Genomic DNA, 22,329 nt, shown 5'->3' with positions numbered 1-22,329 from the left:
TCCCTATGGCAAGTTCCACTAGCTCTGAGGAAAGTAGAGCAAATGAATGAGAAAAAAGGACCAAAGCTGGCGGCGGCGGTGATGGCTTTGGTTTCCCTGCCCTGCAGCGAGGAAAGCGAAATGAGTGTGACCTAGAATGGAGGGACACCTTGTGGAGATGCAGGAAAAAAGCAAGTCTAATCTTGCATCCTGAGCTCCTCTCTCCTGCCGTTAGCTGTTAGTTGACCTGCTTATTAATGTCTCTGTATAGGATGGCAAAGGATGAGATTATTTTCTGTTGAATTGCAGGTACAAGGTAAACTTAAGTTAGCAAATATATTTGCCTAGAGCTAAGGTTTTTGCAGGTATGTCTGTAATCAGTTCAATGTCTGCGGAGCTTGAGGCAGTGCCCCTTTCCCCGAATGAAGGTTTTCTTGCGGTGCTGTAGGAGATTCAGGAGTGCCTGCTGAACTCTTTACTGTTGTTGTGAAGTGAAGATAGCACTGGAGATGAGTGCAAAGAGGACAGCCTGTATTTCTGAGGTGTTCATTCTTGCATGTACAGGACATCTTCTAGTACTTGTCTTCCTGCGGAAATGACAGATGCACAGACCAAACACATCAAGCTACCTCAGGGCTTGTTTCTGAGTAGTACATGTGTGCAAGCAATTCTCTGGAAAGTTACTGTAATGGTAGTTTTGAAGCAGTAGTGTCCTGGCAGTGGGGGAATATAGGTTCTGACCCCAGCAGTGCTGCTGAAATATTTTAAGTCGGTTCCTTTCTCTGTGGCTCTGGTTGTCCCGGCTTTGCCTATTCTATGTGCTGCCCTTTGGAGAGAAAGGTACCTCACCAGAGCTTGCATCAGCCTAAATTCAGAGACTCTTCTGGTTTGCCTGGTCCTGGATAAGTATTTGATGCACAAATTACTATGCTTCGACTGCTGTACGGTAATTCAGTGTATTCTTACTCTGCATCAAATACAAGAGAGCTTTCTTGCCCTCCCATTTATCCAATTGGCTTGCTTTTCCACAGGGGCAGAGTATGGGTGTGTTTGGTAATGCACAGTAGCTTGTTTGCATTGGAGGTCTACTACTGTTGATAAGAGCTTTCTGATGTTGGACTTAGAGTTGATCACCAGAGAAGAAAAGCTAATTTTTTATTGATGTGTTCTTCTCTTTCTCTCTCTCTCTCTCTCTCTCTCTCTCTCTCTCTGTATAAATACATATACATTATATATATATAAATTTAAAAATTTATATATGTTAGCATTTCATATTTTCATATATATGTGTGTGAATATATATATATAAACACATACACTTTTTTTTTTTAATAAAGGCATTATAAATTGTATGATGTTAACAGCCTGGCTAGGCAGAGATCCCTTACACGCATTCCGTTTATATTGAAGGTCTGCTTTTGTGAAAGCAAGTATCTAAGATGCTGCCATGTAAAGGCATCCCTGGCCTCCCTACTGTACTATTTTCCCTTTGTTATCAAAGTGCTCTCTCAGAGTTTTAGGGAATGTAACTATATGGTGACTTTCAGGGGGCCATGTATAAGTAGATTGAATTTCTTAAAGCAGTCCTCCTGTTTTTATATTAGAAGGGGTGGAAGAAAAAAGATATTTCAGTTAGACCAGTCTGCAGAAGCCCTGGGGATTAAAAGTAAATGGTGCTTAGATTAATTCATTTCTAACTCTGAACAGGCCCTTTACTAAGTGTCTTGAAATATATGTAATTGGTTTAACCTTTGTCAGCATTTCACGGACAGTTAATTTGAATTTAACTCGCTTCTGGCTGGAATTCAGAAATTTACGGTTCAAAGGTGTTGAATGTATATTGTGCCTTTCATGTTGCAGTGGCTTCATTATCATTAATCTCTTAAATGTATGAATTATCTGGGAGTTGTATGAAGGAGAAGATAAGGGAGCCTAGGGCATTTCAATGCTGAAACTAACATGTCTGGTATTATTTAAGGTGTCAGATCTGGGTGTTTGAATGCATCTCTCCTAGATCTCAGTTTGGGGCCTCAGTCTTGCAGCCATGGCTTGTCTCCTCTTCTTCTTCCCACCCCCTTTCTTTAAAGGAGTCCAGTTGGGTTTCCCTCCCTAGTAAAGCCATGTACTTGGTCTCTCCGTCTTAACATAATGCTAGATTTCTAAAAGTTCTCAATTTTTCTTGAATGTTTGAGAACAAGTAAATGGACTGCAGTGTGTTTGTGTATTTTGAAAGTTCTTCTGTTGTAACCAGAAATGTAATTTCTTTCTTTTCTTTTAAAGGGATATTAAAGCTGGAAATATTCTTCTAACAGAACCAGGTCAAGTGAAACTAGCTGATTTTGGGTCTGCCTCTATAGTCTGCCCTGCCAATTCTTTCGTGGGGACGCCTTACTGGTGAGTAAAGCATGGGATACTTCAGTCCTTGATGAGACTGCTCTCACAGTTATGGCATTTCACAAACTGAAAGTAATATCTGGCATTAAAAAAAAATAAAAAATCATACTGCTTAGCCAAGTAGTTCTTTAAAATTCCCATATATTCTTCCTCAGTGCCCATGAGTAGAGGTAGGCTTTGCAGCAGTTTGAAATGGCACCAGTAAATGTTTTGACTGTTGTAATGCCATTGGCTTAAAAAATTATTGACATTTGCCATGGATATTGGAACTCAGGCAAGCGTGTGGAGAAAGGGAAACTTGTTAACCTGGCCTTGCAGCCTGGAAGATATACTGTTACTTAGAATCTGTTTTGAAAAAACTTTCTGTTGCTTGGCATTCCTAACATAGTGGCCCAGCATAGCTTTACACTCCATTTATTTTGTGGCAGACGCCCCAGGCATTGATGGGAGGTCACCTATCGCCCAACCTCTGAACAAGTCCATTTGGCAGGAAGCCTGCTCCATCTTTGAAGAACCAAAAGTTAAGAGGCTGAATTTTTGCAGGCGGGTCCGCTGCTTCCCCCCCCCAGCTCATCCCTTAATCCTGGACTGTTACATTTCCTCACCGTTCCAGATTTCCCTGTTCCTTTCATAGCTACACTCACAGGCTGCACATACCTGCTGGAAAATTCTCCTGGTGTGCCAGTGGAAACCCACCATCTCTGGGGAGAGTAAAAGTGATGCCTTTAGGACTCCCCCAGCTCATGCTGGCTGCCTGCAGGTACAATGCCTTTGAGATTGGTGTGGGTCTCCCAGGTGCCAGCGTGTTGTGCTAACAGCAAGAGGATCAGGTTGGCCTCTTATTTACTTTTCTTTCTTAAAAATGGCTCTTGGAAGGGTTGCTAGTGCAGGCAAGCATTGTTTTATTTCAGCATGGCTTTACTTGGCTCCATGTTGACTCTTTTAAGTTTTGGTCCCCTGTGCTGCTGAAGATAATGAAGCCGACTCATTTTAACCTATGTGCTGGGAATTCCAGTCTGTATCCCCTAACCTGCATGCTTTCCACTGTGGTTGGTAGGATGGCACCAGAGGTGATCCTTGCTATGGACGAAGGACAGTATGATGGAAAGGTGGATGTCTGGTCTCTTGGGATCACGTGTATTGAGTTAGGTGAGTAAATACTTGGCAGCTGAGGTGAATAGTTATCTGTCTGCTGAATTTATTAGAAAGCCCTGAAAAAAAAAGAGAAGATTCTTATTGCCTGTAAGCTTCTTTAAAAAGCCTGACTTGGAAAACAGACAGTTGAGTTGAATTTTTTGCTCACTGGCAAATCAAGACGATCCATTAATGCTGTTGTGCTTAATATTAATCTAGTGTGCTCACACAACACCTAAAGGGTTGTAGTCTCATATTTTATCTTTCAGATAATGTTTTTTTCTGGGCAGTTCATTGATCGCTTGCAGAACAGGATGCATTGAAGTTGCTAGATAATATAATTTGGCTCCTCTGGATAAGAGGTCCCCAAAAAGGAGAGAGGCTACATTTTGCAGTCCTGTTTTGCAAATTGAACCACTTTATAGAATCACCTGAACTCTTCTTTTAGATTCCAAATCAATGCTTGTATTGGCTGTACTTGTGCTAGACTTGAGAAGCAGGACTTTTATGCATGTGAAGATTGGGCTCCCTCTATGACAAATATATTTATTTATTGGAGACTTTATAGAACTAAGCACTGTCTGTGCCCATGTAGCTGTTGGGATTTCCTGCCTGAATTTGGCTCGAATTATTTGTGTCATGTCCTGAGCATATCCTCAAAGATACGGTCAATTCTAAGAAGCACATTGTGATCTGTGATTGGCAAACGTGTCCGTCATTTCCTTGTTAGGAAAAGCTTCAAGCTGAAAATACCAGCTGTTTTATCCAGAGTCCCTTCTACATATGGTAGTATTGAATTTGCAAATTTGAGACGGTGTCAAGAATCACAGCAGTAATGTTCTGTGTCCATATTGCTTCATCCTAATCAAAGAATAGTTCGTACAGACGAGAGATCTAGGATACTTAAATTCATATGCTGATGATGTGCTGATAAGGGAAGATGTGGAATGACTTCAGTCAAAAATCTTTTGTATGAGAGGGGTTAATGCACCTCGCCTGAAATATATATGTAGGGCCAATCATAAGCAAAACTGCAGAAATACTGCACGAAATGGACTTAGTCTCCTGTATTTCTAATGGGGTCTAGGAAATGTCTTGTCTCTTTCTGCTTTATGTGGTTTGTTCCCCACCCACACACCCAATTCTACTATAGAAAAAATGCTGCTACTTCTGTTTCCTTCCAGAGAGAAGGAAACTACTGTTTGTACTCTGCATTTTTACAAGTTGGGTTTTGAGAAAACTGTATTGGAACAACTACTGCACCAAGGGAATCGGTGTCCTAAAAAAAAGTGTGTGTTGGAAAGGACCTATGTTTAATTTTCAATTCTTCTTACTTCCCAACTCTCTGAAACAAACAAAAATCTTCAACCTCAGCTGAAAGTTTGTGACGTGAATCATCGTGGACAGGTTCTTTACATGAGAAGAAAAGGGTTTACACTGCAAAGGGCAAATGATACGCATCCACACTACCTGAAGCAGATGTAGATGTGATAGCAGGTATACAGAGCAGCTGTTTGCACTTTAAGTTTGAATATTGACATTGCATGTGCTGAGTAGATTATCTTCAAAAATAGTCTTGATATGGATTATGCTTAAAAGCAGTACATCAGAAATTCATTGTGAGGGCAAGTTCAAAGAAAAAGTTATTTCTGAAAATGTTTAGCCAGCAGCAGTATGAATGGGTTAGGAAAGAGGAAAGGGAGAAAATGTTAACCCCAACATGGAGATAGTAATGGTTTCTTTCTTGTCATCTCTGACCGCTCCCTTCCAGTATTGCATTTCATGTGCCAGTGCTAATGCCTTGCTGACACTGTCTATATTTTGATATAAAGAATGCAAAATCAGCAGTTCAAGACTCTTATTCTTCAGCCTGGCCACTTTTTTTTTTTTTTTATGTAGAATTTAGGCAAGTTATCTGGCTTCTCGAGGAGTAAATCACAGTGGTAGAATAGGTATTATGCTATCCTGCATAGACATTGAGTCTTAATGTTAGAATTTCCATGGAGCTTTTCATTCAAAAATATCAAAGCCATATTACATAGTTGAAGTTGAAGGGTTTGCTTTCTTTTCTTTTTTTTTTTTATGTTACGAACTTGAAGTACTATACTTTTTATTTAACTTTGAGCTTTGTCCTTGCATGATTCCACATCTGAACATGGGTTCAGGGTAGCAGTGGGAGGGTATCTCTTGATGAGCACCACTTGGCTTTCTTTGAATGCTGATGTCTTAATTTATCATGTAGCTGAAAGTGCATAGGAAAAAATGTGGTGGTTTGTATGCATGCTGCATGTCAAGGACAAGTGGTTGCTCTGACCTGACCTGACATGAACTTAATCCTGGCTTCATTGATTGATTGGCATGACGGGTCTTAGATGGAAGTGAAAACTAACCTCTCTTGGTTTTGGTGCAAAATCTACTGCACTCCTGAAAGATCAGGAGCTGGTAGGTAGGTGCCCTCTCAGAAGCGCAAGGACTAGGAAGAACTTCCGTTACAGGGAGTTGAAGACATACGTGGCAAGTGAATTTGGTAGGCAGACTGCCCCACTTCTGCAAGTGATTGCCAATGACAAATGAAATGAGCAGCCCCTCTTTCCCCTTAACTATGGATGCTATGTCAGCACATCAAAGATCTTCAGGGACTGATGCATAAATTTCCTGGCCCTGACATATTGCATGTCTGAGCTCTGCTGTAGTCAGCTTCTGCTGAATTTGCCATAGCAGGTCAGGTATAAAACATGGTAGTTAATGTAAAATTTACTGGAAACTTTTTTTCATAATTTGCATCCTGTTCTCTTTGGATCTCATCGTCCCCTCTTCAGGTGAATAACAGCTGTCCTGAACTAACCTAGAAGATTAAAATAATTGGCTTAAATGTGATGACGACAATAATGAGCTATTGATTTAACAGTGATACCCTGCTCATTCTTCCATATCTTTCTGCCTTTCTTTCCAGACTGCCTTATCATACCTTTCTCTTCTCTTTCTAGCTGAAAGGAAGCCTCCACTTTTCAACATGAATGCAATGAGTGCCTTATATCACATAGCCCAGAATGATTCCCCTACGTTACAGTCAAATGAATGGTAAGAGAGCTATTACCAGGTTTTGTGTTTTGTTTCCCTGGAAATCCTCTATGACACTCTTTGCATGGTTAAAATCTGACAAGAAAAGTGTTTGTTGCAGTGTAGTGATTTGACTGTGTTCTCGAATAACGCTCCCATGTAGGCAGGCTCAATTTTGACCTTCTGTCACTTTGGCTGTACTACAATCTAAATGTGTGGAGGTGTTAATTATGGGGCTGTAGACGCTGTGGGAATTAAAATGTTCTTGGATGCATTAAACCAGCCTAGCTCAGCATCAGCAAAGTTTCCAGCTGCAAAAGATCCCTGACAGAAGAATTGTTAGCTTTATAGTGCAGCTGAAATATGGAGGAGGGGAGGAGAGATGTACATAGAATAGAGGTAATTAGATTTTGTTCAGTGAGTGACTTTAAAAGGAGCTTTTCCAAATGTCGTCCGAGCTCCCTGGCTGGTAAATACTGCCCATGCTACAAGCTTGTGTTCAGAATCCAAGCTTTGACGTAAGAATGTTTTGTTGTTTTCTGGGAGCAAAGGGTTTACCCCGCTTCCCGGTCTCTTCACCCAAAAGTAGAACGTAGCTATTGAGTGACGCTTGTCAGTGTCTGCAGGCAGCTTGAAGCAACAGTTCCTGGAGAGGTATGAAGTTCCCCCAGTTATACTGCTAGACATTGAAATAACATCATTAACTATTTCATTGCTAATCATTTTATCAAAACCACTCCACTTTAATTTCCCTATTTCATCATCTGTCTGTTTTGTCCATTTTTCAAGACTCCAAGAGCTTGGTCTCTTACCTGTACACCTATTCCCAGGTCCTTTCTGGACCGAGTTTGCGATACAGAGCGTAAGCAACTTGGGAACACAGGCTAAGAACCAGTAGTCATGATTGCAAGCAGTTTGGCTATAGCCACTTGTTGCTTGCTGTGGCTTTTAGAGCGTAAGGAGTATGCTGCGTGCGTTTTATGCTGCTTTTGAGTTTCATGGGCACCTAGAAGACCTCTTTTTTTTTTTTTGTTAGGTTATGATAAGCTTGTCTATAGCCTAAAGTTTCTTTGAATTATGCATGTGCCAAGGCACTTTACTAAATCAGTGTTACAAATGGTGAGAAGTTTCTAGAGAGTAGAGAGTCATTTCATCAGCTAACTTAACGAGTGCACTTCTGGAGTTGCTGCTAATTTAATTGTCATCTAATTTTAAGTAGTGGAAGTAGGATTGAAAATATCTTGTTGACTGGTACACACAGTTTTTGTTTGTGGTTTTTTGGTTTGGTTTGGAGTTTGGGGGTTTTTTGTTTTGTTTTTTTTGTTTTGTTTACTTTGTGGTTGGTGATAATTGTGTGTCCATGTTTGTTTTGACGAGTCTTTAGCTGTTGTAAGAACCAGTGGGATCAACTTACTCTACTTGGAATTGGGAAAAGTCCGGTGAATTTTTGTGCCCTAGAACTTAATGTATTGGCTAAGGCTTTTCTTTCACTCTGTGCAAATGAGTTTGTGTGTTTTCCAGAGCTTATTTTTCATTTAGAATTTTTTTTTTTTTTAATTTACAGGTCGGACTCCTTTAGGGGATTTGTTGATTACTGCTTGCAGAAAATACCTCAGGAAAGGCCATCATCAACAGACCTATTGCGGGTAACTTTTCAAATCCATTTCAGAAATTTGGGGAAATGGGACTTGCTGAGACTGAGTTATATCACCACAAAGCTCTATCAGGGCGAAAGCAAGTCACTTAGCACAAGCAAGTTACTTGGGAAGAGGTTTTGGTACCTTCCAGCATGTCCATAGGAAAGAGTTAAGCATAGGTGCTACAGGGTAGAGACCATAAAGACCTTGTGGATTAGCTTCACTGAAGAACACTGACCTCTTTCTTTTGTCAGCTGATGTGTATGAACTTTTCTAAGCTGACTTGCAGAAGTCATGAACATTTTCCATAGAAAGCACAGAATCTGCTTGCCTACCTCAAGATAATTCTAGTGAAAGTGAACAAATATTTGCCCTTTCCAAAAAATTGTTGGTTTTCCTCTCATCTGCATCATTTTGGGGGTCTTTTTAAAGTAACTTTGAAACTTGACCGGAAGTAATAAATGAATATATTCAGATACATGTTGTTACTGGGCACCACAGTACTGCTTGACCATAATTTAAATTTGGAATGCTCTTTACACCTGGTGGGATAAGACTGCATTTTAAACAATTTATTCGACCCAGCTGAGTTTAATCCCTGTGAACTGAAAAATTTGCATAAGCCTTGTGCTTGTCCTTTGTGCAAGACTGCATTTCAGTCTCTCCCTAAGGGCTGAGAATTTGTTACCTTTTTCCTTGATGCACCTTTTTAAAATATCACATCCAACATCCAAGATCGATGTGGTAGAACAGTCACGCTCTGTTCCTTAAGTCTGCTGTGGCCTTCAGGCTGAAGTCTGTAAGCCTTGGCAGCATTACTTGAAGTACTGAAGAATTTAAGGCCATTTACCTTTATTTCCTGACTTTGTCAGTTAAAATTCTCTTTATAATATGACTCTCAGGAGTCAAACTACTGAAGGAAGAGTAAGGGGAGGCTACGAGGTAAAATGGTTATATCGTTGAGTTGAGGGTTATTTGGAGAGCAGCCCAGCACCCTGCTCCTCTTACACCCCAGAGCTTTGTAGAGGTTTCATTTGTATTAGAGAATTTGAAAGCCTCAAGTAGTATTAGTAACAGATTTTTTTAGCTGAAGGAAGAACGTGTCAGCAGGAGAAGGATAAAAGGATTTAATCTTGATTTTTTTTTCAAGGCAATGCTGGGCGTAGTTTAACTGAAAGTATTATCAAGGACAAACAGGTCCGGAACTGGGTTAGTTAAATCTGTGCTGCAGGCATGAATTCCAAAGAGTAGTTTTCTGTGTAGACAAGATGTAGGAGTATGTTCTCTAATGGTCTAATGAAGAAGGAATTTTCTCCGCTCTACGGTGGTGTCAGTAGGATGCCCAGAGTTGTGAGCGTGCTGCATTATATGGTCTCCGAAAGAGCAGGGGGAAATGAGGGAGGAAACTGGAGACTCACCCTATTTCCCCTCCGAACAGAAAAAGCAGAAGGGAGCTGTAACTTGGTGTAGCATGTCACAAACCAAAGACCTTCCTTTTGGCAGTTCTGCAGGCTGTGTAAAGTACTGTAGCTGTGAACTTGCTGATGCACCTTCAGTTTTCTGCTCACCTTCTCCAGTGAAGAAAAATGTTATTTTTCTGTTGTGTAATAGGCCATGTTTGTTACCAAGTTTATATGTGGCTTCAGTGAAGATTTAAGGCTTGTAATTTGCTCTATGGAAGTGATAGAAAATCTAAAGAGCCATTTTAATTGCTACTCAAGCTCTAGATTTAATGAGTTTTCCTAGAGACTTGCTATTGCCTCTGCACCTCTGCAGAGCCAGTAGTACTTTGAGAATTATACTCCGCAGGATCAGAGGATTGAGCTCTTAAGAAAGATTTACAGGTAGTGGCTGATTATTTCAAGAAACATGGGAGGTAGAGATGAAGAGAGACTGGATGACCTCAGTCGTCCCCTGGCCAGAGCAGGGTTGTTGTGGGGCACTCTGAACTGTCCTGTTTTCTCTTTTTTTGACACTTTGGCAGGTGAAGTTGAGGAAGGTTATCTCTACCGGTTTCCTCCAGTAATGCTTATGTCAACACCTTTAATTCTTCCAGTGTTTATACCTTTCAAATATGTATCTTCCCTGATCTTTCTGCCTGATCTTAGTTCAGCTCTTTGGTTTTGCTCTGTTTTTGTAAATCATTCCTTTGGGCCTTTCTGATCTTTTTTTTTTTCCCCTTTAAAGTTCCTCTGGCTGGACAGGTGTTTCTGGGACTAGTGTGTGTATTGCAAAGTGCCACTCCAGGCCTGGTGACGTGGGAGCCGGGAAGGGCTGGGTCTGCTCTGCAGGGTTATGGTCGTGGGGTTTGGAGGCTTTGTTCTTCTGGCTGCTGTCTTGTTCAGAAGTCTTGACAAATTTACTGACTGGTGCCACCTGTAGATCTCTATTAATAATCATTACTAACCAGACATACTCTGCATCTGTTTTTAGCATTTATTTCCAATCATTACATTTTTTTTCCAAATTTCCCTCTAGTCATGCAGTGTTGGTTTTTAATCTGCATTTTTGATCTCCATTTTCCAATTATTTCTTTGTCCTAGATGGGTTTTGAGCAATTGCTCTTGATTCTAGTATGTTTGCTTTTTTCTGCATTCATGCGTCAAGCTTCAAACTCTAAGTTACAAGGAGCACTGAAGGGATAAGTCTAGGTTAACTTTTGCCCATAATCCAGTTGCCACCTTTTTAATGTTACCTGTTTTTTATAGCCCTTCATTAGTTTCTACACTCAGTCCAATCAATTAGCTGTTGCTTTGGAAATAACCGTGTCCTTTTGGAAAGTGCCTTGTGCAAGTTCATAATTGCTCTGAGCAACGAGGAGGGGCAGCCGTGCTGGCAGGGATGCGTCCCCAGTTCATCAAAGTTGTTTGTCAGTGAATCGTAAATCAGAGTTTCAGTTTCTCAAGTCACCTGGCTGCAGTTTACCTGAGGAGTAGAGGAGCTGTGTTTGCACCTCCCAGGGCTCTGTCGTTGGGAAATTCAGGAGCAGCATTCCTTTAGGAGGTAGCGGTGTGTGAAATCCTGTCCAGCCCCTTTTCCATCAGGCTTTTTTTTTTTTTCCCTTCCCTCTCTTAAGTATTTCCTTTCTTTAAAATTGATTAGTGGCCCTGCTATTCCTCTGGTTGCCGTACATAGCTGCTGGTGAGAATTGCCTGGCATGCTGCTGTTCCACACCAGGTAAACAGGACTCCGTTTTTCCTTAAATATTTGAGCAGAGGAATTGCTAGCTCCATAGGGTGTTTTGCTTAATGTCCACAGTAGGTTAGATCGCTGCTCTGTGCCTACCTGACAGCCTTTTGATGCTGATTTCTGTTCTAAGGCTACCATTCAGCCTTTGTTTTATGGCTTCTCTTGTTGCTCTTTCAGCTCAGTAAAATGCGTTCTCATGGATGTTTCTCAGTATCTTGGTTCTCGAAGTGAGAAATCGAAACCGTACACTCCGTACTGAATAGTTAGCTTTGCGCTCACTTGTGTCTTTGCTTTGAGCCTGGACCATACAGGATATTTAACCCTAATGCCTTTACTTTCCAGGTAAAGGCTGATGAACGAGCTTGTTTTTACTCTCTCTCCGGCGCCCGATGTATTTTTTTTTCCCTGTGATACACTTGTGCTGTGGCACATAACCAGCGTTTTGTTCTCTGGTTCTGCTCGCAGCACCCTGACAATCCTTTGACCAGCTAATAGGTTTATGTTGTGGGTTGCCGAATGATTCATTCATGTGGATTGGCAGTCTTTCTGCTCTCCAGGAACAGCGTACGTTCATTGAAGGATATGATTTCATGAGTACCTTAGGTTGGAGGCTGCATAAACAATCGGAGCCGAGATGTCACTCGTAGCTTATGTATATTCAGCCTTTTTATCTGGTTTTCGACTCTCGGAGCGGTACCCCAGATGTTCCCTCCTGCAGCGGTTCTCCCTAAAGCTCGACAGATTATAAGATTCATGTCCAGATTTTTGCCTTTTGAGCTTTTTGTGCTTACGTACAGTAAACGGGGGGAGAGTGAATTTTTTGGTGGCCACATTTTCTTAAAGGGAACTGAATTTTATATGAGGTGCTTGAGAATGAATTCGGTTTTGACTCACTGTCCCAGATGAAAATAGTCAAATGACTGTAGTGATGTTGAAAAAGCAGTTGAAATTAAGGGAGAAAAAAGCAAAAGTGACAATACCTATCTCACTAATATTTACACTTTTAAAATGGAAAGCAATTGTAAAATTTGTTTTAGACACTTCCTGTTTTTCTCAGTTTGCATGACATTCCCAGGAGACTTGGCTTCTGTTGCTCACTATTCCAGCCAACCTGCTGCTTGACCTTGGACAAGTGTCTTCTGCCTTTCCAGTCTGCTTTTTTTCTTTCTTAAAATTTTAAAAAAGCATACAGATTATGTCCTTTCAGCTGTTGTTTCTTACCGAGTTGCACAGTACCGAGCAGAGTGGTGGCTGTATCTCATATATGGAATCTAGACAATTAGATAATGTAAATAAGCAGTCAGAATTGTATTCTTACTATGCAGGAGCCTTTTGAGTCTTCATTTTTGTGCATCTGCCTTATAGTTTCCTTGGGGTTGCATTCTGATATTTGAATAATGCTTAAGTATAAAGCATATAGCTTTTTCCAGTGAAATGAGTATTTGTGCTGTTAAGGATGTGCATAAACAAGTGGACACTGGACCTTTAGGATGGGTTTAAGTCAGGTTCATTGTTTCAAATGCATTACTGCTTTCTAAAAATTACCTACAATGAGATGAAAATGGTTGCCTTATTTCTACTCATAAATAAGCTACTTTTATATATATATATATATATATATATATATATATTTAAAATATATATTTTAACTCTGACTATAAATGTTTTGAGTTTATATAAATCTTGAAGTCTTCTTACTGTTTTTATTCATGGATTTGGATAGATAGATGAAGGATAAATCTTTGCATGTGGCTTTGGCAGGCAGTCTTGGGTAATCGGGATTGATTCCCCTCTGCCTTCTATGCATTTTGGTCATTTTTAAGTCCTGCGGGTTTGTAAGGTTAAAAGTGACACTGTCCTCAAGCGAATGAGCTCGGGAAGGAAGGAAACAGCTGTTACCTGGAGAGCCCAGAAAACCGGAGAGGCACGCTTACGGGCATCACGAAAACCAGACCCTGCTCCAAACCGTCTCGGCTCGGACGGATGAGTGAATCGGGGAGCTGGGGGTAAAGAGCTTGCAAAGGAGCAGCCGGGTCTCCCACCTCCCCTGCCGCTCGCCAGCCTCTCCTGCAGCTTGTGTGCCCATGCGTGTGCGTCGGCACGCAAACCCACCCTAGTTTCAGGCAGCAAAATGATCTCGCCTCGTTTTGCCGTATGCTACCTTTGATTGTGTTCTGTGCGTGAGCAGATTTTGTGACATTTGGAATAAAATGTTTTGCAGCCTGTGCTTTGCACCTCATAGGGTGTAGTGCGGTCAGTTTGCTTGTTTGACGTAGTTAAGAGTGTGGTAAGTGTAATCAGAGCTGAATGTGTTTGGCATCTTTCATACCAGGTATTGAATATGAACAGTAATTTCAGGTATCTCTTAAAGGTCTCATTTTTTATCAAACATACTAATGTCATGTGTGAAATCATGTGTTTTATTCCCTTCAAATAAGCATGATTTCGTTCGCCGAGATCGACCACCAAGGGTACTAATAGACCTCATACAAAGGACAAAAGATGCAGTACGTGAACTGGATAACCTTCAGTACCGGAAAATGAAGAAAATCCTTTTCCAGGAGACAAGGAATGGCCCACTGACAGAGTCTCAAGAAGAAGAGGAGGTACTGTTATTTTCTTATTCCATTTGCACTGTTCTAAATAATTTTAGCACAAATAAGATGTTTTTGTCCTTAATGGGGCAGAATAAGTGCAGCCTAGGTGTGGGTGCAGTTGAGATTGCTGGAATATCATCTGGATCGGCAGAGACAGGGTAGCATAACGAGTGACAGCAACCGTCACTTGGAGTGTGAGATGTGCATGTATTGGCAACTTAAAAACTTTCCTTTTGTTTTTTTCCAAATGGTGGCCCTTCTTCTGAGAGCTATAGGGAAGAAACTCATTTGGAGGGAGACTCTGTGTGAGGGAGGGTCTATTGACTGTCCAAGCTCTTCAGTCTCATAAGCACAATCAAGACCACTTGATAAATGTTTTTTCGATTATTATAACTATCATATAAAGTAATTGGCCTATCAATTGCTGAAAAGCAAATCACCAAAGTAATAAGACTTATTTTTAAAACTTCTATAATATTAAAGAGGAAAAAAAGAACAGATTAAAGACATAAAGTTCTGCTTCAATTTAAATCTTGTAATAAACAACCCACTTAATCAGTGTATGATAATTGGCACTGACTGTGGCTTAGAGAAGGAAACCAGTCATTTTTCAATTGATGAGATTAGATGGAAATTAATGTCATTTGGTGCAGGCACATTGGATAAATAAATCCATGACTGGTTCTCAATGAAAAAACCTCTCAGGCAAACTGATGTTTGTATTCCTTTTCTTGCTGCAGTATGGCAAGGAAATATGCAGAGAGGCATGCGAGTTCAGCTCATATTTGGAAATTTGATGTTGAGGCCTGTGTGTGTCCAATGTTCTTTTAAGGGTGGACTAGAGCTTTGGGTTAAGGAATGGGCGAGCTTGGGTGTCAGGCGGGAGAACAGAGAGAGGAGACTGGCACTTAGCGCTGCCCTCCGCTTTGAAGATTAAATGCACAAAAGCAGCAAGAACAGCAACCACTGCAGTTAAAGCTCCAGAAGTGTCTGTTCTAACCCTCTAGGTAGTTTTCTTCTAAACTTTAGTTGTATATATGGGGGAGGAACAGGGGTGGCTTCTGAGTTTTACACTGAAATTTTCAAGCTTTGTCAGCCTGTGTGTGACAAACTGTTAGGAGAATACCAGGACAGGAGAGGGTGAGGGAATGCTCTCCCCATGTGACTGTTCAGCAGATCTGAGCTTAACAGCCTTGCTGGGGTAGGTATGGCAGTAGTTGATACTGAGAAGTATCTTTTTCTGTTGCCCTTCTCCCCACCCCTCAAAAAGGGGGGGAAAAAGAGATTCCATCTCTGCGAATTAACACTCTAATGAAGCTCACACCCTGCATGTGCACAGCATGCTCTGCACTGGGTTTTATCACTCGAGCCTGTGCGCCACAAAAGGCGGCTGGATTGCTCATGTGTGTGTCTCTAACTTGGCAGTGAAGGGAAAACGTAGCATTTGCTTCAGTTACTACTTACCTGGTTAGCAGAAGCTGGTCAACTGTAAATGCCCCAAGCCAGTTCCTTTTTATACCTTAGAAAAGTCTAAGAGGTGGAAAAGGGGCATTATGAATCTTTAACACTCAAAATACTGCTTATTTGCTTTCCTCAAAGCTGATGCAAGAAAGTTAAGGTCATCTGTAAAGTATGCAAGTCAGGAAGTCAATGTGAAGGTTGCATATGCCATCTCATCTCTGTCCTTTGCATATACATTCATTAATTACATAGCCATTCATCTCAGATGCTTCATTATGTTATTTCTTCTGCAACTTTATATAAGCATCCTGGAAATCTTTTCTTTCTCATGTACCTATGTTGTCAATCAAATAGTATTCTTTCGCATTCTACATTTTAAAAGTGCCCTTACACAGGCTCTGAATAATCTGTTAATTGCTTTCCAAAAAAATAAATCACATAATCAAGTACAAATCTGTCAAGTTTCTTTCTTTCAGTTTTCAGCAAAAGTAGTATCCTTTTAATTGATTTGTAATGTAATTCTCCCCAAGCTCTCTTTGAACGCCAGGGCAAACTGGGTGCAGGAGCAAGCCTTTCATTTTGGCGAAGCAAGGCTGTTTTGGACCAGGAACTGAAGGGTGCTCCAGAGCTCTCGGTCCTCACTGCGATCTCTTTGCAAGCATCTTCAATTCCATTAGTTTATTACAAAGGACTTCATGAATTCTTTAAATCAGTTCAGTTTAAGCTCATACTGTGGGATTACTGAACTGATATAAGTATGCAAGCAAGATAAAACTGAGATGCTGCCTTCTGATATTTGTATGTAGAAGAAAAAAAATTTCCAATATGAGGAATATTTATCTCGGTATGTCCAAGTGGATTACAACAATTTTAATTACTATAATAACACAGGCTCTTTTGAGTCAGCTGTTTAAAGGTGAATGAAGATTACATAAGAATTTATCTTAATTGACAATGCAAGGTTAAGGGTTTGGGGGTTTTTTTTTTAGCTTGACAGAATATAATGACTGGGACATACACGGTTAAAATGCTTGGGACATGGAAGTTTAAAACTCCTACACCTGTTAAGCACCATGAGAGCATTATCAAATCATAAACAGTTTGGACCAGACTTACATCTCTTCTGATTTGCAACACTGTTGTAGCATACTCTGACTCGGAGCATGTTTTTAATACAGAGCTAGAGGAAAGACTGCTCCTTTCTCAGTTGTGACACTCACCAGCAATCCAGTATTGCTGGATGTCTCCTATTCAAGCCATAGCCATGCCCAGACTTACTGGTATGAGAAAAAACAGGCTTGGAGCCTGAAGTATTAGGGTTGCAGGGGAAGAGGTGAAAACCAACTGCCCCACATGGAATATTTCGTAACCCAGCTGGCCTCAAGAACTGTAGATGCCAGAATAAAGAGCAAAGAACCTTTAACTCTGCAGAGCCGCCATTAAAAGAAACTTTGGGCACTGCAGCCACACGTTGGGCAGTTCATCTCCTGCAGTGTTTGTAACTGATGCCCCTTGTTTTATAGGACAGTGAGCATGGATCAAACCTGAGTAGGAAGATGGACAGTCTGGGCAGCAACCATTCCATCCCGAGCATGTCTGTGAGCACAGGCAGTCAGAGCAGCAGTGTGAGCAGCATGCAGGAGGTCCTGGATGAGAGCAGCCCTGAACTGGTCATGATGCATAGTGACGAGAGCACAATTAATTCCACTTCCTCCGTTGTCCATAAGAAGGTATGTTCTCTGGTGCTCTCCATAGCTTCCTGCAGTCCCTGCTATTGCTCACGTTGGCTCAGCTGTGTAGGGCCCAACAAACTGTGCCAAGTGGTCTTGTGCTGAGTCGTCTGCTTGAGAACAGGAGATGGGGCCGGGCTTGCCGGAATCAAGTTCTGTGTTTTTCTTTAACAGCTCAACTGCACTTAGAAAATCTCTGAAAATAATAAAGAGGGTGCTAATGCAAGGCAGCACTGTCAGTGTCTAGGCAGGGTGCACAGACTTGCTGCATGCCTCCTTACCCAGCCCTGCATATGCGCTTCATCTCTGCTTGTAACGCCAGTCCTTGTTTCCTTGCGAATGATTGTACTGTGCTGTGCGATATGGTCAGAAGTGGTCACAGCAGCTAAGCTAACCATTTACCAGCCACAGTGTATGATTAAAATCTGCTTGCTCTTGGATTTCCCTCATGAGAAGTGGAAGTGTACAGAACTCTGGAGCCTTCCCACAAGGTATGTTTTGAGTCACGTGCCACTCGATGCGTTTCTGCTCTCTTGCTGCATCTTGTGAACTGTCTGTTGCCTTTTTGTTTTGTTAGTGCTAGATATTGAGCTAATGTTGTTTAGCTATAAGTCAGCATCTAATCTGAGATTGTTTTAATAGAATAACTTTGGCTTGGCATTAGCCGTGACGTTTGCTAGTGGGCAGTAAAATGTAGGTTATGTTTTTGTGTTTGGAAAGAGCTTCAAAATGTATATACACTCTCTGCCAGCGGAGCTAAAACATTACAGCAGCAATAGAAGTATGAATTTCTCAGTTGTAGGCTTACAGCAAAGCCTGGTTTTAACTAACTATTTGTAAGCAAGTTTTTTTCTCTGAAATACAGTATTTGCGTAATTGAATATTGCAACATTTACAGAAGGGAGCTCTGAAGAGAAATTCTGTCTTCAGCAAGATTGCCGTACGTATTTAAAGGTATTAACAGATAAGTTGCATAGGTTTTAGGGGTTTACATCTTTCTCCAGTACGTTTGCAATACCACCTTGAGAGACCTTTCTGAAAAAACATGCCAGTCCAAGGAACCCTCTTGAATGAATAACTGCTCCACTGATTTTATGTACGGTCTGATTATAGTTACAGCTTTCTCATTTTGTGTAGGCTTGAGAAATTTGTGTTAATTTTAATTTCTCATTGTTAAGTAGTCATATTTATGTATGCATTAAAATACAAGTTTGAGGGATTGATTTACACAATAGTCATACATTACAATATTACTGACTCATCAGTGTCATTACAGTCGATGGGGAAAAAAAATGAGCCATTTCCATCAGACATAAATTGCATTTGTGAAGGAAGTAATGTTCCTGCTCGTTTTAAGAATAACATTTCACTTTATAGTGATTGCATGGCACTTCTAAAGTACAAACGTGGAAGACTTCTGAGGTTATGAATTCAGTCCTCTTAGACTTCTGCATAACTGTTTCTTTCTTTTAGATGAAGACATTCAGTTAAGATGGATGCCTAATTCAGTTAGGCTCCTTTTTAAAAAAAAATTCCATAACTCATGGTTTATGTATAGTGTCATGTTTAAGTTATGAACAGAAGTAAATGTTATCTGTCTCCACTTACTGGTATTTACAGGCAGGGAACGTATACCTGCACAAACATGATTGCACACTGTACATAAAACACTCCCACTCTGCAGAAAGCATGAGCATGGCACCACATAGAAGTTTTTCTTGTTTTGTAGGAATAGGGATCTCTTGCACACTCAACAGCACCTGACGTATTGTAGAAACTCACCTGTAGATCACTAAAAGTAGGTGTTTCTAGGGTCATTTTGGAAGTACAAAACCCAGGTCTGCAATGATGGCCTTTACAGAGCAGTTAACAGGCTGAGATTACTGCTCCTTGTAGCAGAGCAGGTATCTTCTCAATTGGTAAGTGTTACCTCCTGGTGTACGGACACATAAAGTGAATTTAGAATATGTGCAGTAGTACATAATATCTGTCTGAAAATATACTGTTTTAATTTATTTTTTATCCTCTATTACTTTGAGGAAAGCAATTTTAAATGAAAAATTGCTTCCTGTGTATATTATATATGTATTGACATAGGTGAAAAGACTAAAGTTGGAATTAGACATTTCAGGGAGGTTATCTATTTATCTATACACATTCCATTCTATTCTCAGGGTAATATAAAGTTCCTTATTCTGAAAAAATTTCACTTTATCTTTGTGTTTGCTTTAGCTGTATTTCTATGATTTGTAATTAAAGCGATCCATGCAACTTCTTTTCCTTCTAACAGGTGAGAAGTAGGGAATGCTGAATCCAGCAACTGCAAACAAAACGAAAGAATCTAGGGTCCACGTTTAAATTAAGCTTTTGTTTTGCATTTAATCCCTTTTTAAAGGCTAAAAAGAAAATCCTGATGAACATAATTAGCCAGCTGTCTCCACTATGTGGACATAGGTTCATACACTAGATTGCTTTGGCAAGGGTCAAATCAAAGCGTTGTGCAACATTATGGTATTCCATAAATGGCTTAATATTCACTCTGGTACATCTGGAGGCAAAATTGCCCAGCCTGTTTTTAAAGGCTCAAAGCTCTAAATGTCACAGGCCTTTGGGTGTTGATCACGGCCCTAGAATGTCATATGCAGTGGTAAAAGTTGAGGGTGACAAGTCTGCGGTCACGTGGACGCTACAGCTCCCAGGCGCCGGTGCTTCAGAGGGCTGCTTGGTCTGAAGAGCCAGGTCGGGTGGCACCGCAGCTGCGGCAGCCACTCGGTGTAAATTAGGAGCAGGCTCTCGGCACGTCATCTGCACAGACCTCGAGTGGGAGAAGCTTTGAGCATCCCTGCAGGCATCAAACATCTTTACTGTGACTAACTATGCTGAATCAGAGGCGAAGCATAAGGAACAGGCTGGTATAGTACAAGCATTTGTAAACAACAGGTTTTTTAACGGCTGCTAGATGGCTTAAGGTGCAGGAGTGCTTTGTGGTCCCAGAGCGAGTGAAACGGCCTGCTTCTGACCTGGTGCCTTTTCACTGGGTTTACTAATTCTTGGTAGCTGAGGTGCTTGGGATTTGCCTGATTCATAAGAGCACACATGAAAAGAGGGAGCATCCTCGCTCCTTGCACAACACACAACCCTTGGTGCAGCAGTAAAGCTCCATGTTTCTAGGCTTGTGCTTTGGGCAAAGGTGACTCCCACTCATCAGAGGAAAACCTGTGCACTAGAGAAAAAATCGCGAGACGAGAGGGGAGAAGAAAGTAAAAAACCCTCCAATTGAGTGTGTAGCTTTTTATGTAACTTAGTTTTTATAGCTGTGTCCTAATCTCCTGGAAGAAAAAAATAGTGCTACGGTCTACTATGGAGGCAGCAACTCCTGCACCCTCCCTTCCTGGGATTTTATTCCTCTTCTGAATCAAAGACCGTTTCCTCAAGAGGATCCTGTAACTGCAAGCAGGTTCTTCACAGGAAATTCAGATGTCTCAGGCCCGTTTCGATGAGCGATCCTGCGAGGAACTTCTGCCTTCTCCTTTGCAGGTTGCAGGCTGGCTACCTCCCTCATGTAGTGCAAGAGCTCCGGTTTTCTAGCCTCTCTTTTGAAGACAGTTACATAACTGTACTTCCCTATCCAAGGATCACGTTACATATGGATATATATTCTCTTGGCCGGCTCCCTCGGGGAGCTAATTCAGTTGTTCATTCAGCGTTCAGGTTAAGAACTGAAGAGTAAATGACAGCTCTGCTGCAAACCCAATTGTAGCTGGAGCAAAAAAAAATAAGCAAAATGGGGGGGAGGGGCGGAGAACTGTTGAACTCCAAGTACACTGTATGCTTCAAAGCCACATAGCCCAGAAATTAAAAACACGTAGGCATCAGTTTTAAGATTAAAGTGAGGATGAAGATTTGGGCTCTTTGAGGATGTAGGTGTCCAGATTTTGTGGTATTCTAGACATTAGAAACGTATGGTCTTGTACAGGTTTGTCGGGATTTCTGAGCAATGCAAGTGAAGACTGACATTTAAGGACTGCACCCTTAAGCAATAGTGCAGTCACCAGTTCATACGCAGAAATAAATGGTATTGCCATAGGAAGCGTGCAGTGCTGAAAGCCGGTGTAGTAAAGACCTTGGGGAGTTCACCTGTATCCTGGGTGCCACGTTTACCATAAGACATAGTGGTCTTTGGCCGTAATTCTTCACAGCTGAAAGCACAGACAAACGGCACTTGAGATACTCTGTTTCAGCATTAATTTAAGAGAAAGATATGCTAATATTTACCAAATTCTTATTCGATCGCATATCACGTGTACTTTCCCCTTTCAGGTGATGCATTATAGGTGGTTTATTGTCACCTGCTCTGTTCAGCTGATGGTGCATGTTAGTTGGTATGCGGTTGGCTTCCGAAGAATATTATTCTGTTGTCCTATATAGATATGCCAAATGGCAGGACTTGGAATGCTTCCTTGTGATATTGTTTTATTGTCATAAAACTTTATAATAACAAAATGGCTGTTCTGTTTTAATCTAAATAAAAAGCCAATATGCTATTGTCTTGTTCGACTGCAATACAGAGCTGTTGCAGTTAAATTTACTTCAACCTTAAAATCATTAGTACTTACAAAGATGAAACTCTAGCAATAAAAAAAAAAAAAATTGTCAGAGAAATCCTAAGATTAGATTTTAGTTTATAACAAAAGACGTGAAAGGAGAATGTTCTTAGTTGAGCATCAGAAATTCTGCCCAATGTTTGTAATAGAAGCATACTTCTGTAATAACTTTGCAACTTGAGAGACTTTCCAAATGCATTAAATCAAATAAATCCTTGCACGCTGCCTTTCACTGCTGTGATTAATATGCAGCATCCTGGCTGATTTCTGTGGATGGAGAGTTCTCTGGCATGCAGGTTGTACACGAGTGGTTGAGGCAAAGCTGAGGGTGTTTTTTTATGACTCATATTTGGAAAAGATTTTACTTTTAGATGAGGTGTAAAGGATATTTAGGTAATGAGTGAGGGAACTGTTTTGGCTTGTGTGTGCAGGCAGCGATGCAAGTTTGTAATGACCTCTTGCCTTAGCAGGCTAGTGGCATAAAGCTTTTTCTGGAAAGACTTCTCTTGATGCTTAAGCCTCTCTGCAGATTATTGAGGCATTT

The 22,329-nt window shown here is 40.9% G+C and overlaps 1 protein-coding gene across 5 annotated transcripts in view; it reads left to right on the top strand.

Moving 5' to 3' along the window:
- TAOK3 (TAO kinase 3) overlaps positions 1-22,329 on the top strand; it is a 101,110-nt gene that overhangs the window by 56,503 nt on the left and 22,278 nt on the right. For 4 of the 5 annotated variants that reach the window (XM_067306782.1, XM_067306784.1, XM_067306783.1 and 1 more), the window contains 6 exons: positions 2,260-2,373; positions 3,431-3,522; positions 6,495-6,588; positions 8,132-8,213; positions 13,832-13,999; positions 16,975-17,181. In XM_067306782.1, coding sequence (XP_067162883.1) covers positions 2,260-2,373; positions 3,431-3,522; positions 6,495-6,588; positions 8,132-8,213; positions 13,832-13,999; positions 16,975-17,181 — 757 coding nt within the window. The remainder of the gene's footprint in view (positions 1-2,259; positions 2,374-3,430; positions 3,523-6,494; positions 6,589-8,131; positions 8,214-13,831; positions 14,000-16,974; positions 17,182-22,329) is intronic. The other variant, XM_067306787.1, reaches the window with a different exon arrangement.

This window comes from Apteryx mantelli, chromosome 17 (assembly GCF_036417845.1).
Source record: "Apteryx mantelli isolate bAptMan1 chromosome 17, bAptMan1.hap1, whole genome shotgun sequence".
Classification (NCBI taxonomy): Eukaryota; Metazoa; Chordata; class Aves; order Apterygiformes; family Apterygidae; genus Apteryx; species Apteryx mantelli.
The sequence above is the reverse complement of the archived record's forward strand: the minus strand, read 5'-3'. Positions and strand labels throughout refer to the sequence as shown.